The sequence below is a fragment of the Plasmopara halstedii genome (genome assembly GCF_900000015.1).
Source record: "Plasmopara halstedii genome assembly, contig: Scaffold_3060, whole genome shotgun sequence".
NCBI classification, from domain to species: domain Eukaryota; phylum Oomycota; class Peronosporomycetes; order Peronosporales; family Peronosporaceae; genus Plasmopara; species Plasmopara halstedii.
This window is the reverse complement of record NW_020189964.1, coordinates 25,386-40,542: the sequence shown is the minus strand read 5'-3', so window position 1 is coordinate 40,542 and position 15,157 is coordinate 25,386. Positions and strand designations below refer to the sequence as shown.

At 45.2% G+C, this 15,157-nt stretch overlaps 5 protein-coding genes across 5 annotated transcripts in view; 2 read left to right on the top strand and 3 right to left on the bottom strand.

The window, feature by feature from the left end:
• Positions 1-4,245: 4,245 nt before the first annotated feature.
• Positions 4,246-4,559, bottom strand: PHALS_06524 (uncharacterized protein; the record flags this gene model as incomplete). Its single annotated transcript, XM_024719819.1, has 2 exons — positions 4,246-4,307; positions 4,394-4,559. 2 exons carry the CDS (start codon positions 4,557-4,559, stop codon positions 4,246-4,248), a joined length of 228 nt encoding a protein of 75 aa, XP_024585080.1.
• A 2,349-nt stretch (positions 4,560-6,908) lies between these two features.
• Positions 6,909-7,214, top strand: PHALS_06523 (uncharacterized protein; the record flags this gene model as incomplete). The annotated part of the gene is made up of 2 exons (XM_024719818.1): positions 6,909-7,007; positions 7,065-7,214. The coding sequence occupies 2 exons, from the start codon at positions 6,909-6,911 to the stop codon at positions 7,212-7,214; spliced, it is 249 nt and encodes an 82-aa protein (XP_024585079.1).
• A 2,738-nt stretch (positions 7,215-9,952) lies between these two features.
• Positions 9,953-10,308, top strand: PHALS_06522 (uncharacterized protein; the record flags this gene model as incomplete). The annotated part of the gene is made up of 3 exons (XM_024719817.1): positions 9,953-9,973; positions 10,052-10,145; positions 10,217-10,308. 3 exons carry the CDS (start codon positions 9,953-9,955, stop codon positions 10,306-10,308), a joined length of 207 nt encoding a protein of 68 aa, XP_024585078.1.
• Positions 10,309-11,097: 789 nt separating this feature from the next.
• On the bottom strand, positions 11,098-11,442 carry PHALS_06521 (uncharacterized protein; the record flags this gene model as incomplete). Its single annotated transcript, XM_024719816.1, has 1 exon — positions 11,098-11,442. The coding sequence occupies one exon, from the start codon at positions 11,440-11,442 to the stop codon at positions 11,098-11,100; it is 345 nt and encodes a 114-aa protein (XP_024585077.1).
• A 2,025-nt stretch (positions 11,443-13,467) lies between these two features.
• The window catches only part of PHALS_06520 (hypothetical protein PHYSODRAFT_254279), a gene marked incomplete at both ends in the record, with an annotated part of 2,327 nt that continues 637 nt past the window's right edge, over positions 13,468-15,157 (bottom strand). The window contains 4 exons of the mRNA XM_024719815.1: positions 13,468-13,662; positions 13,728-13,904; positions 13,960-14,036; positions 14,112-15,149. Coding sequence (XP_024585076.1) covers positions 13,468-13,662; positions 13,728-13,904; positions 13,960-14,036; positions 14,112-15,149 — 1,487 coding nt within the window. The remainder of the gene's footprint in view (positions 13,663-13,727; positions 13,905-13,959; positions 14,037-14,111; positions 15,150-15,157) is intronic.

The window sequence follows — 15,157 nt, the reverse complement described above, 5'->3', positions numbered from 1 at the left end:
TCGTCCATTTGAGAGCGGTGCTCGAGTGCATGCGCACGAATAAGCTGCATGCTAATGCAGACAGGTGCATTTTAGGCGCCGAAGAAATCTTCTTCTTAGGGTGCTTTATAGGGATGCGTGGCCGTCGAGCGTATCCCACTAAGATCAAGGCCATTGTAAACTGTCCGGCTCCAAAGAACCAAACGGACTTGCACAAGTGGCTTGGCCTCGCCAACTATTTGCACAAGTATAGCGCAACTTATGCGGAAATGGCACGGCCATTGTCGAATTTTCTTAAGAAGGATGTGGAATGGACCTGGAACACCAAGTATCGGAAGGCTTTTGACGGGTTCAAAGACAGCCTTCTTCATGCACCGATACTGGCGTTGCTAGACCCTGATTGTCCTTTCAGTGTCGTCAGTGACGCTTCGGATTTTGCCATCGACTGTGCGCTGCTGCAAGCAGAAGCCGAGGGGCAAGATCGGGTGATCGTGTTCGAATCTCTTCAGCTCAAGGGTGGAGCGAAAAACTTCCCAGTCCACGATAAGGAATTACTTGCGATGAAGTATTCAGTCGTCAAGTTCAGAATTCACCTGCACCAGATTATGGGCTTGCTCATGTCACGAGAGTGACATCGTCCATGACGGATTTGATCCGCCCCGCGTACGCGGGTGATGATATGTGCTTAGCACTGCTACGGGCTCCTTGGAGCAAGAAATTTGAAAACTCGCACAAAATATTGTCGTCTCGACTGCGCGCACGGTTGCACCGATATTCATAGCTGTATTATAGAACCTACACGACGGATACACCACATATTGAGGATCCTCGCGATGAGAATTTAAAGTACCGTATCCTCTACGAGGCCCACAACACCCCACTTAGCGGTCATCTCGGTCGTGAGAGGACCTACAGCTCTGTGAGTGACCACTACTGGTGGCCCAAGCTGTATAAATGAACGATCCCATATGTGAGCACATGTGAGACATGTCAAAGGTTGTAACCCTCTCCGAACGCGGCGCCGCTGACCAGTTTGTCGGTAACCTCCTGGTGCTGGTAGTACATGAATTTGACTTTGTGTTCGGCCTGTCGAAGGACTCGGCGGAAAACGCGGGTGTGGTGGTCTTCGTCGACCGTTTGAGCAAGATGGCTAGTCTTGCGGTGGTGCTGGACATGTCGGTACAGCGACGCTGTTTATGGATCGTGTCATTCGACAACATGGACTTCCGGAGTCAATTGTCTCTGACAAAGACCCACGCTTCACTGAGAAGTTTTGGTCGACGATCTTCAAGTTGCTGAGCACCAAGATGGATACGTCAACAGCGAAACGTCCGCAGACCGATTGTTAAACTGATCGCGAGAATTGCATCGTCGGGGACATCCTTCGCAGCGTCTGCGCTGAGACGCCGAGGTGCTGGAGCAGCATGCTGCCACTCGTGGAGTTTACTCTAAATAATGCAGTGCATTTGTCTATTGACTACACGGCGTTCTTCGTTAACAGGCTCGTTTATCCTCGCGTCCCGCTGACGCCGCCATCCCACGGTTCTGGGCTTGGTGGGGGAGGAATAGCCGAGCGGCTAGCTGATGTCAGCCCTCTCACTGTTCGTAACGAAGTCGATGAGTTCCTGTCTACCAGACTGAGTGTCTTGCAACACGTTCGCGATGCGATGGCTGAAACCCAATACATGCAGAAAGAATATGCAGAAGGAAGAGGTGGAGAAAATGCCAAAACGTTTGAGGTCAGAGACCTGATTTTATTAAATGCCAAAACTTTCCTACCCATGCGATTTCTACTGTCATTTAGACGAAGCTCCGTCCAACGTTTATTGGACCTTTCAAGGTTGTAGCCAAACGGGGCCTATCATATACGCTTAACGTTCCGAGAAGAAAGCGCACCCACCCAGAAGCTAGACCAGCAACTGATTTTGAGCACGGAGTGCAACGATCTTTATCTTCAACGGCGCTTAGCGCTACACCATTGCATGAAGTGACGTATTCGCCTGCTCGACAACTAGGAGCCTCTCCGACAGAGCGCGATAGTCTTCAGCTTGAGGTAGGCGGTGCACAACGTGCTCTAAGCTCTCTGGGTCTTCCGCGCAGCGGTATGCTACCTCAACATGATGCTCAGCGGAGTCTTGATCGCGAAGAACCTCGTCCTCGAGAGCTCAAAGAGCATCGCGAGTCATCGGACAACGATCGTTCCAGTCATCATCGTCCGCAGCCGACATTTCTCAACAAAAACGATGGTGTCCACTATCACGTGGAACGTCTTGTGGGTCTACATCGTCGCCAGTCAAACCAGTATCTTATGAAGTGGCAGGGTTACCCCGAGCTCGAGAATTGGTAGGAATTTGAAGTGCCACTTCGACAAAACCGCCTAGACGTTGTGGACGCTTATTATCAGAGGGATCATGGAATTCCGCGTCGTCGTACGCCCCGCGCTTCTTGGCAATAGCCGGGAAGCCGAGAAGGGCCATGAGCTGGGCTCAAGCTATGGCCCTGGGCCGCTGTTGTGGCGGACTCACCCGTGTGAGAGACCACAGAGCCGCGGGGGCGTGATGGATTAATCCATACGTTACAGGGCGACAATATGAAGGAAGTCGGCGATGCGCCTTGAGTTTAACAAACTTAAACCAAAGATAGCGCTCCAAACGCATCTCCACCTCCTTGTGGTTCCACTGTAAGTTGGACAGCGAAAAAAATTCCTGTACCGCTGCACCCGTCGCTTAAAGAGCTCATTGTCATCTGCAGCGCTTTTGCCAAAGGCGAGCTCCTTAGGAATCTTCCGCATCGCGGGTACAGAATCGCCTCCTCTTTGAGTGCAAAGTCGGGAGCAATAACTCTCCATTGGGATTTTAAGGTACCAAGAAGCGAGCTCGGATGGCTTTTTGTTGGTCAAGCTCAGCTTGTGTAGTGGCCAAGGCCCCGACCACGTCGACGCCCAACGGCCGAGTGATCACGTCCTTCGCTTCTGTAGCGGGATCCGCCGTGCCGAAGCCGTATACCACATGAGGGCCTAGAACCAACCATGGACGCGCGCGCAAAGCCTCCCAATGCAGCCACGAACCGCTGCTTTTGTGTCTCGTCGAGGCGATTAATAATTTTACCACTTTTCCCGGAAGTCGAAAGGTTGGGAAACAGACACGGTGTCCGCAAGGTTTAAGCAGGGATCATGTCGCACCGCTTGCGTACCTCACCCTCCTCTTTTTCCATCCGGGATAGGAGTATCCGACTCGTAGTCAACCACCTTTAAATCCTCGACGAGATAATTTGTCGCCCGTGACAGGCGTGGTGCTCGATTGCCGAGGGCTTGAGATGCGCTTCCCTTGAAGCCGCGGACGTGCTGTTCGAAGTTGCACCGCGTGCAGGAGACGAAGAAGGGCTCTACCCGCGGGCGCTCTCGAAACCAGCGAGGCTGGGTATATTCCATGTCTTCAACACAAGGCTCATTGAGCTTAGAGTTTGTGAAGAAGGTCTCGGTGGTGTTGTGGTGTCTTAGACACGCGAGCCTCGTCGAGGCAAAAGTAGAATGTGAGGTGTAGGTGTTCACAATCTTGATGAGGGAGAGTGCAGCGAGGTTTCACGTGCCCTGGTAGGAAGGGTGTGGGTCACACAAGATGGTGTGGATTACCAAGATGGTATGACCACACAATGGTGTGGCTACACTTAAACAACAAGTCAGTACGTGTCTGGAACAACAGTTGTTTTACAATTAATTAGGTTTTTACTATATAGATAGGAAAACCTATATATTTGGATATTGGCTTCACCGCAAATAAATCGTGAAATACAGTTTACGTTTTAAATTGTATTTAGTATTGGAGTAAGTGGATTGCGATCCACTAAACTCGTACTGGTATTGAGTACAGAGCGAGATCACCGCCGTTAACCAACTCTTCTAAGCGAAAGAGTTACGGCATCCCCGCTGCAGATTTCCAGTTTGTCACAAAGGTTTTCGGCTTGGGCTCATTAGTTTGCTTTCTGCCTTCGCATCCTCACAATCTAAAGTCTCATGACTTTTGCAATGTCAATTATGCTCTGTAGCATGAAGCAATAACAGATAAGACAAATTACTCTGCTGTCATTTGATTTAGTTTCAAAAAGGTCAAACGGACGCCATCAGCGCATTTATATCTGGCTTGCATCAGACAGCAAAACAGCACATGACGAAAAAGCATGAATAGTTTTCGCGATCTTATTGACATACAACAAAACTCCAAGTATTCGGACCACGATTTTTTAACAGGATTGTTTGATCAGTGTTTCCTAACCTCTGGCGTCCCGGCTTCTAGGCAAAAAGATCACGCCACCAATACCTTTGCGCTCACCTAAAAGCAAACAATTTGATTGATTGCCTTCCTTTTCATCGCATTAACGTAATAGTAAATATATTCGAAGGACGCGGCAGCGAAACGTAGGTTTCCAATCATTTCCAACGCATGAATAATAACCGTCATTTTCTGCCGATGTACTGACGTAATTGATGGCCAATATCTGTCCACTTGCTTGTAACTGCTCGACCAAGCAATGGCTCGACCCTTCGTCTTTTGCTGACGCAAAATCTCTTGTAAATTGATCATCTTAACCAATACATTTTATAAAGCTTATCCCGCTTACGAAAAGTGAAGAATAGTGGCGCATCATGCGATTCAACGGACGGCAACACATTCAAAGATAGCGTAAATTGATCATCTTAACTAATTGATTTTGACCGGTTTATCTCGCTCACTACAAGTGTAGATTGGCGACACATCATGCGATTCAACATACGACAGCACATTCAAAGATAGTTTTGACGGACTTTATGATACAAGTTAAAATGAAATAAGGAACTACATTGGCTAAATCAAGCGAAGCAAGCCCTATGCAAGATTCAAGATTATACGATAGCTGATAGTCAACAAACTAAGGACCTGAATATAATCACATTATATTTTGCTATATATTGCTCAAGCAAACTAAACAACAGGTTATGAGCTCAAGATCCACAGACACTGCCTACTTTTATCCTTCCTCCGGCTTTGTCTTTACCACCACCATGGTAGCCAATCCAAGACGAATCAAAAATTTGACGGAACTAATTTTCACATTAACAAGTTTAAGATTCGAATGATGCTGGTGGAGAGGGACTTGTGGGATGTTGCGAGCGGGGAGATCAAGCATGAGCAGCTGAGTGGCACGCTTGATCAGTCTACCATATCTGTCTTGCGTTGTAGGACTCGCACCTGATTTGCTCGGCCATGAAAGCGTTTGATGCATGGTTAAGATTAGAGAAATACTTCGGGAATCGGGTCCTGGCGAGCAAGCTTTATCTTCGTCGCATGGGCTTCACAAAGAGGATGAAGATGGCGACAGTGTGCTTGGGCACATCAACAAGCTCAAGACACTGGGCCCAAGTGAGTTAGGACGACTTAGTGATAACACTTCTCTGAAGTTTGTATGATTAGTAACAGCTCTTTGTTGTGGCATCCGAGTCGCATTCGCAAACGATCTTGTGATATCGCGCCTGCAGCGGGGCTGTCGTAGCTCTTTCGCTTAGAGATAGCTAGGTTAAGGTCGGTGATCTTCGTTCCACAAGTAGAACCAGTACGACTGTAGCGGATCGCAATACACTTACTCCAAGAGTAAGTACAACCTTAACACAAGGTTAATTAACTCTACCTTTTAAAATTTGAGCTGCATTTCTCGGTTTTAAATTGCGGCAAAGCCGCCTATATCTAAATCTAAAGATTTCCCTATCTATGTAAAAAACCTAATTAATATCTGACTACTGGCAGTCCAGCCATATACCGACTTGTTGTTTAAGTGTGGCCACACCATTGTGTGGTCACGCCATCTTGTGTGACCCATATTCTTCATACCAAAGCACGTGAAACCCCGTTACAGCGCCACTTGCATGAAGAGATGGAGTACAAGGAGCATATGGCGTCGGAGCTAAGCGTTCATGCTACGATATATTATGCGCGGAGACGACTTATATAGTATGTTAGTGCGTGCCATAATTGCGGCAATGAGGACATTAGACGACTGAGTGCCGATGGTCGCACGTGCGAAAATAGCCGACCGCGGAAATGATTGTTTGATTTTGGTTGGGGGGGGGCAGTTGTGACGATGCATTTTGCGAACAATGGTGTTGTGTAGACCGTCGGCCGCAGCAATGTCATCATATCTGTAGGAGCGAAGAAGGAAGTGCTTACTAATGTGTGGTACATCCCGAAGTCGTCGTACAATTTATTCTCGATTAGTCAATAAGCACGTTGGGCAAATGATTTTCGACAAAAACGCGTTTTTTACTTAAACGAAAGGAGTGAAATGGAGAATTTGTGTTCGTGAAGGAAATGAATTGTAAAAGCTTTACGCGATTCCCGTTGCTACTGAAAAGTCTGTCTGGCCAACCCTCTAGATGAATGGGGAACTCCACTTCGAAACCTCAGCACTTGCTTATATTTACAGCTACGACTATAATGCATACAAAGGACTTCATTTCATTGTCGGACAAAAAACTTGCTACTAAATTTAATTTGACATCGATAAGCGAGAGGGAGCTTTGTGACGGTCGAGCGCTTGAAGAAGAAACACGGGTGCATGCTCGGTGAAGAAACTCGGTTGCGCATTCAAACGACTTGGCAATACCGAGCAACTGTTGCTCCTGAAGTCGTGCATAGCGATATGTGTGGTTATCTACAGACCACGCTGTTTAGTGGGATGTGCTATTTTGTTAGTCTAGTGACAAGGAGTCGTGATACCGCGTCGCGTATATAATGAAGATCAAGTCAGAGGTTACAGAATTTGCTTGTTTTGTTGCATTTGCTGAATAAAACTGGCAAGCGTGGCAAGAATCTCCAAAGCGACAAACTGTGGTATCCAGTTTAAGGTTTTGCCGCCACCCATCCTAAGCTTAACGAATATGTGGATATCGCTTGTGAAGTATGCTCGGTGCCTACTGGATGAAGCATACTGGAATTTGGAAGATCGATCGGGGCGAGGCAGTCATGACAGTCATGGTCGTCGTAATTAGTGTTCAACCCGTACAGTCGGTCGCAGCAGGCGTCGCAGAGCTTTTGATATCGTACCAACCGCTGTAGAGCAATTTCACGGCGTATGTGTGTCACGCGTATGCTTACGTTTCAAACGATAAAGGCTCGAAATTTGACGCAAAGCCGTCTTATTTGGATTTCCAAATACTCGGAGCGTACAAAGACGAACTGTTTTGTGATGGTGAAAAATTGACCTGAGTTCCGGCGCGCAGTTCAAAAAAATATTTTTGACAATAAACGACATGATTAGAATACAAGCGAAAAAAAGTTGCTAGCTACCGGAGGAAGAAAATGATAGTGTTACCGGCGACCAAGAAAGGCGTGATATATCATTATGCTGCCAAAGGGACGAAAGGTGATCGGGAGTTGTCGATAACCAAAATGGCGACAATGAACGGTATACAGCACAGCTCGTCGCAACAAGATAATTTTAGAAATACGGTGTATAAGAGGAAAAATTAGCACCGGTAGCCAGATTTAGGTCAATTCGTATTGTGCTGAGCCTGGCTGTCATCTTTGATCTTCGGGCTCACCAATTGGTTGTCAAGACTGCGTTACTCAGTGATTTCTGGACAAAAAACATTTTCATGCTGCAGCCAGACAAATATGCCGACCCTAGTCGCCCGGACTATGCGTACACGCTTTAATGTTTCGCTTCTTAGGCTCAAGCAGCCGATTGACAACTTCATGGCCAAATTGGTCTTACTAAGAACAAATTCGACATCTGTGGTGCTTAATGCTGACGACTTGATTATCGTGAGCAGCGCCGATGATGCTCTGCCTATATCGACAGAACATGCGCTGATCGAGAGATCTAAGATGTCATAATCCGATAAGCAAAAAATTTCATTCGAGTAGAAATCACGAAAGATAGAAATTCAGGACTCGTTTCGTTGCGTAAAAACGAGCGCTCAAGGCTGGCTTGGAAGACTGCAAGCTGGCAAATACTTCGCAAGACCAAGGACTGAAGCAGACAAAGAACAGATGTGAAGGTGATTGCAAGCACGAGGAAACAATGAGAAACGTGCCGTGTCGCGTGCTATGGAAGATATTATGCACTTGATGGTAGCCACTTGCTCAGACTTAGCTTAATCAGTTGGAGCTTTGAGCTAGCTTGCCGCTGATCCCTGCCTGACACACTTGCAAGCCATAAGCGTATTATGCGCTACTTAAAGGCCACGCAGTCTTACGGACTTGCGCTTTCGTGGCTAGAAAATGTGGCGGCTCAAGATGAATCTTTGTATGTTTATTCTCAAGCATTCTCCCCACGTATATGTCATCTGACTATCATTGCTCCTAATTTTCATAATCCCCTTCAGGAGCGTTATAAGTATCTCCGGAAAAAGTTGGAAGGATTCATCACAGTTGCTGACCAAGATATATCTTCTAAAGTAAATCAAGTGCGTCATACTTCCTTAAACTCTAACAAACCGGAGCTTGTTCTCACGTGCTAGGGCTGGAGACAACTAGTTTTGTTACAGCATATGTAGGTATGTATATATGATGTACGGTGGATGGAGAAGAAGGAGACAACAAACAGTAGCATTCTCTTCGATTAGACGGAGTATCTATCAACAGTAAGTCAAGAAGCAATTCTGCTTAAGGTGCTCCAAAGCGATCTTGGTGAAATGGACGGCGATGACCCGATTAACATCTATGAAGACAGCCAAGATTCAACTACACTGACCAAAAATCCTTAGTTCCACGAGTGCACCAAGCACATCGACTTTGGTATCACTTGTACATGAAAACATAGAACAGTTGATTTTTTGTCCCACACACGGCAATCTGACAGGTATGATGACCTAACCGATTATTGCGGGTCGCTGAAGGATTGGCTTTAGCTTTAGGGTGATGAATCCGTCGAGCCGAGTGGGAGTGTTGTAAAGGTATCATCGACCAATTCAGACCACCGTTAATGACGGATATCACAAGTGAAGAATGGCGGAACATCATGCTACTCGGCATTCGGTGACAGCACATCCGCAGATAGCGTTTCGACTGATTGAATGATTTGATCTCGGATGAGCATAAATCAAGCTGACCTGAGATGCGGCAAGATTATACAGTTGCTAACAGTTTGCGATAAAAGGACCTGATTATATTCATATTGTGTTATGCAATTTACTGCTCAAGCAACCTAAGCAATAAATCATAACTACTCTCGCCAGCACATCCACAAAGAGACAGCTTCGCTAAATTTAACAGGCGCTTGACAAAATCGACACCGACCCTTTGATAGATTATATGTGGCTGGATATAATGAGCGCAGATCTGCTACACGCCTCGATGCTCAATCGAATCAGTTTTCTTAGACTTTATTTGGAGTATAAAGTCACATTACACCACAATATGTGAATACTAAGATCAGTCCTCTGTGCTTATTTATCAAGGTCTAGGATTCTTACTGACTGAAATGTCTCGTATCAAAAATCATTTTATGAAGTCACCTTGATGGCCTCCAACCGGCTCAAAGAACAACAGGCAAAGAACCCTCTCATATATATTTTGAAGATCAAGATGAGCAGCACTTGACAATTCTTGCCGCTAACTCGATCGAAGCGGTACCCGCAGCTGCTCTGTCACCTACAACAACATCGGTGCTTACTGATATTTCTTCCGTTGCAGTGAATATGTTGTGTAAGATACTCTCGGGTAGACCGATTTTGCCTCAGGGACTATCTAACGCACCAGTGATGTTCCACTGTCGTGTGACACATTTATTTACGACTGTCGCGCGTATAAAAATGCCTGGTGTGACGATTTAATCGTCCGAAGGTATGTTAATCGCGTGATGTCGGATAGGCATCAATATCGAATACCTGCGAGATGTGCTTGAGTGTCTGCGCTGTGAATTATATCCGAGATGTGTACCTTTAGCGCTGACGATATTCTATTTCATTGAAATGTGTGTTTCACGGACATACGCACACATTATGGGTCGTACATTAGCTAATGTTACTATCCCGAAGAAATTACAAATATTGCATGGCTAGGTCAACTATCCCCCAAAAAAATTCAAGCTACGTTTATAGGGTACGGCGTCTCACCAAACTTCTATTCAGATGGTGGATGATGAGGGGCAACAGAAACGGCGTTTCTCAGACTGTGCAAGAAAGTCTCAGCTGTGTACTTATCCTGGCGCTTTTGAAGTCAAACAGTCTCTTGATGTTGTTTGTGACATTTAGCCTTTGCCATAGACTGCTCTTTACTTCAAAAGAATACATACGAGGAAAAATACGTCATAGTGTTGGGATTTGCTAGCTTAGAGCAAAAGCTATTAAGTTTATGAGAGAGAGGGCTAATTGATGCAAAGTACTCTTGTCAAGTTCCGGTCGAAGCTTATAGTCAATAGCCGGCATTTTTCTGCAATCTTAAACCCGAGACGAAGGAGACTTCCTTATAAAACTTGTGAGTGATGTAGTAACGCTGCTGCTGTGCGCAACCACGCATCATCTATAACTATTACAGAATGCAATTATGCAAAACATAAAACTTTGAGCTATTTTATCTCAAATTATCAACCTGACCATTGAGCAAATGTAGGTTATAGGTATTTCTATGACTCAGAAACTTCCTTTGCTCCGCACTACATCAGCGCGCGTCGCGCACTCTGACCCGTTTCTAGCGGTGAAGTGCGTTAAAGCGCTCTAATATACGTTCATGCCAAATTCCGGATACACACGCTTGGCTCTTGATCATTTGTGACCGAATCATGCGGCAGTATGCACAGCAACATCATTGCCGCATCGTTTTTCAGAAAGTAGCACGATATCCTTCCTTTCCGAGTATACTGTGAGGTGCAATACCGGTCTGGTCGGTCGCTCTTGTTGAATATGGAGCGAAACATTGCAACTCGCCGCGCTCAGTAATTTTTATCAGTGTAGACAATGTTTTAGTGTTAAAGTGTGCTTTAGCAGCCATCCTGGTATTTAAATAATATCCAATCTACCCCGCGAGATCTTCTCGTTTGGCAAACATGGTGTTGCGCAACACAGGTAGCATTATTATGCTCGTACCATAACACTTCAACATAACTCAGCCCCCTCACAAGCCATGTTAGGATATATCCTTAAGTCTTTTAAATTCTATTTTGCATTAACGCAGTCGATAAGAATTTTAGCAAACATATACTTGCTTTACCAACTCGTCGTAACTGACTTTCTTGCGTATGGACAGGTGATTTATGTACTTCTCTATGAAAGAGGCCAATTGGAATAGCTTTCGAAGAAATGACTTGACCACTGCCTGCTGTCTCTCCAGCGTAATCCGAGTAATTCAACGACAATAATAAAAGTCTCATTCGCGACTGTTGCCGCAAAATCACAGGACCAAATAGTAGAGTCGACACATCATACAAATCAGCAAAGGACACAATTTCAGATCGTCTCTTGACGAGGAACAGTGTAACAAGCGATCGATGCATAGTTTTCGATGGCAGAATGCCTGCACTGCATGAAACGGGCTTTCTCATCGTTCGTTAAAATATTGAGGAGACCTTGATATTTCAAGAATTATAACCGGTACGAATTTTGTATGATTATATTGACTGACACCAAGCCAAAGAAATCGGCGTTCGACAGATTCGTGTATTCTTGCTACAACATCGTATAGTTTTGGATCATATTAGCCAACCAATCGATCGAACAGTCAAACTTTTTTGCCCTTTCATGAGGGGTGCAGTAGAAGAACTTTTGAGGGATGCTGTGGGGGTACATGGAACCCATGGAAAGTTTCATACAATATATTCATCACCCATAACACATCTTAATTAGATTTTGCATTTCAGTCAATAAGCCTAATATGAGCATTACTTAGGCTAGCCGCCCACATGTCTAGCAAACCTCTGGATATTATATGCGGTTATACAACACAATGATACGTGGCCGCGGTACTACTGAGCTTTGTTCAGAGTCCAAATGACAACAGTGTATTGTTAACAACATCTACACCACAACAAGGTGCGCATTTTGCTACATCCTTCCCTACCACGACATGAACCCGTGGGGACCCAAGTCAAAAGTCTCGTGTCAAAACTCAGCAACCCACTTTGGCGTGCGAGCTAACCTTAACATTTGGCTTGTCGAGCCGACAAGAAAGCCAGCATTCTGAGGCCGACGTCATTCAAGCCGCATTTGGTAAGGAGTGCAATATGTTCTTCGAAAAGAATAATCACGGTGACCAACCAACTCATTACCCCCGCTTCCCTTCTAGCTTCATGACCTTGCCGATGCTTGTCAATTGTAGCTTAACCGTTTGAAATTGAACGCCCACCACATTCAATCTAATCTACGCGCTGCGCACACCGTGCTTTAATCAGTGGCGTAGAGCATATGACGACCCGCTCTGACCCACGACAGATTATTTGTGCGTTTTATCAGTCTTTATCATCGACACTAAGCTTCCTTTTATCCGGGCTTTTGGTCAAACCGTCGCATTTTTGGCGCTTGATGCATCATTTATTCGTTATGAATTTGTAGATTTGCTACGAAGTGTGACCGAATTTAGTATCAGCAAATCAATCAGTATAGACCACTTTTCCACATTCAAGGCTGTAATTACTCCACATGGTGCATACGTGCTATCCAAAGAATTTATAACGATCGTAACACGCATGTTGAGGCGTAGGCGATGTTACTTACCGCAACCTTAATGGGTAGGATCATTCACTTTAGCGATGCAGTCGCTTCAACAATATTTTTTGGACCATGTTCGCCACAACTCATTTAAAACATTATGTCCGATGTAATGGTCCACTTTAGATATATCCAACCCTATACCAAGCAGCTTAAACAAATTCGCCGAAGTACAGATCTCGAAACAGCTTTGTCTAGAAAAACCTAGTCTGACTCTCCATCAATGAAGGTGTCATTGACCGCAGAGAGGTGAGCCATTTGCTCAGGCCGTCTACATTATCCTTTTTGTACAAATTTGGCTACCAGTACGTCGCGCTCACTGAGCTGTAAGTCTTTTCTCTTCAGAGATGACCTAACGTTAGCCTATACATTATTTTGTATTTTGGGCTCATTGTGGTCAGCAAACTTTAAAATTTATAACAGCGATCAAACTTGCATGCCGAAAAATCTTTGATGTCTAACATAAAAATCAGTTTTATTCTGATCTCGTTTTCTCAGTTTAGAATCTGAAAAAATCGCGATTCTGCATCCTAATGACAATTTTGTGATATGAATTTTAGGAGTCAATCTACGAATCAGAGTTTATCCCGCGGAAGATGCATAGCAACCCTGTCGCTTGTCTATTTACAATCGCCGCAGTGACGCTGTCTATCACGACAGCTAGGATGGCAGCCACGGTGGTGACCATTATTGTGATTGTTCACAGCAGCAGTTCTAGAACTAAGAATGATTCAGACTTTTTCAGGATTCTATTTGTTGTGTAGCAAACTAACACAAATTATCGTCGAACGTGATCTTCTTTTTAGCACAGTAACTCACCATTCTGAAATCGTGTAATCCTTTAAGAATTTTCCATAAATTGGCTCGACCGTATTGCCTTCTTCATGCAGACAAAAAATGGGATCGAGAACACGAGCAGCCGCATCAATTTCATCTAATGGCGTTTGAAAGTTGTGAGAACTAGCAATGCGAACAGCCGCGTCACGCGGGTTTTCGTCGTTGATCCAACCCTGCACACAAAACAACAGATTTGTTAGCAAGTTGATTACGATACAATTGAGAAATACATTGTTACCGTATCCACGCTGTTCATAAAGATGCCTTTCAGAGCAAGATCTGCGCCACATGTTCTCGTCATCATGTTTGCCGCGGCCTTTGCCATGTTTGTGTGTGGGTGGTTTGGCGTCTTGCTTCGATAAAATTTGCCCTCCATTGCGCTTACATTAATGATGAATCGGCGTGTATTTGAGCTCTGGGCACAAAAAAGAAATCAGTATATGTTATACAATATCAAGTTTACCACATACAGCTTCAAGCAGAGGGATTGCACGTTTGTTGAGAAGAAATGGCGCCATCGTGTTAATTGCAAACACTTCTACAAGCTCTGCATACATTTCACGAACAAATACATAAGCCGTTAGTAGCGCGAGCCACCAGAATTTAATACATTTGAGAAGACCCATAGTCTCAATCTGGTTGATTTTCTGAGTCCACGAGTTGGAGGTGCGCAAGTCTACTTGTTGCTGGTTGTTATCGACTTGACCGATAGGAAACAAGGCTTCCGTCTCTGAGGAATGTTCGTCTTCAGCGATGAGAGGTATCTGTGATAACTGCACAGATGCAGGTGTGGCGTCGACAAACAATGAGATATTCTCGTTAGCATTTTTGCTGCTATTTTTCTCGACACTCTCGCCAGTGCAAGCATTATCAAGAAGCTTAGCATTTCCACAAAGAAGTTCATTAACTTCCGGCATACTTTCCGGGACCGGTGCGACCTCACATTTAAGTAAGTGCTTGTAATAGTGCACGGGTCGTCGTATTGTTTGGGTTGCGTTGTTGATCAAGATATCAAGACGATGGTAAGTCGAATCAATGTGGTTCATAAACTTGTCAATTACTCCTAAATCGCGGAAATCCATGCCATAAATGTGCAATCGACCTTTCCAAACTTCAAAGTCCTTTTCCTTGGCGAATCGAAACGCGGCATCCTTCGGGAATCGCGTTGTGGCGACCACAACTGCTCCACTCCGCAGCAACTTAAGTGTAATCTCGTATCCAATCTTTACTCTTGCACCGGTGACGATCGCAATATGCCCTCGTAAGTCGGCCGTTTGCGTACGCTTTTTGAAGTTAAGCTCAGCACAGGACGGACACAATCGGTCGTAAAAGTGATGCAGCGCTCGAAATTTAATTTTGCATGTGTAACAAGCCCGGTGATAGTGCAGCTGTCTAGCACTTTTATCTTCATTCTCTACCTCGTTCTTTATCAATGGCTCATCCACCATCGCAACACCATCCGGGACATCAGCAAGCTGCGGATGCTGGATCTGTAGCACCGCCAATCGTGCGAGTCTTTCGGCGCGCAGTTTCGTGTTGTTTACGAATTGCCGATCAAGCGCCTTCTGCCTTGCACGTTCCACCTTTGTTGCTCTCTTGCGTTTTTGATGAGTTTCGTTGCTGTCTGCTGAATTTCCGTGGAAAAACTTGGCACGCAGGTCTGCGATG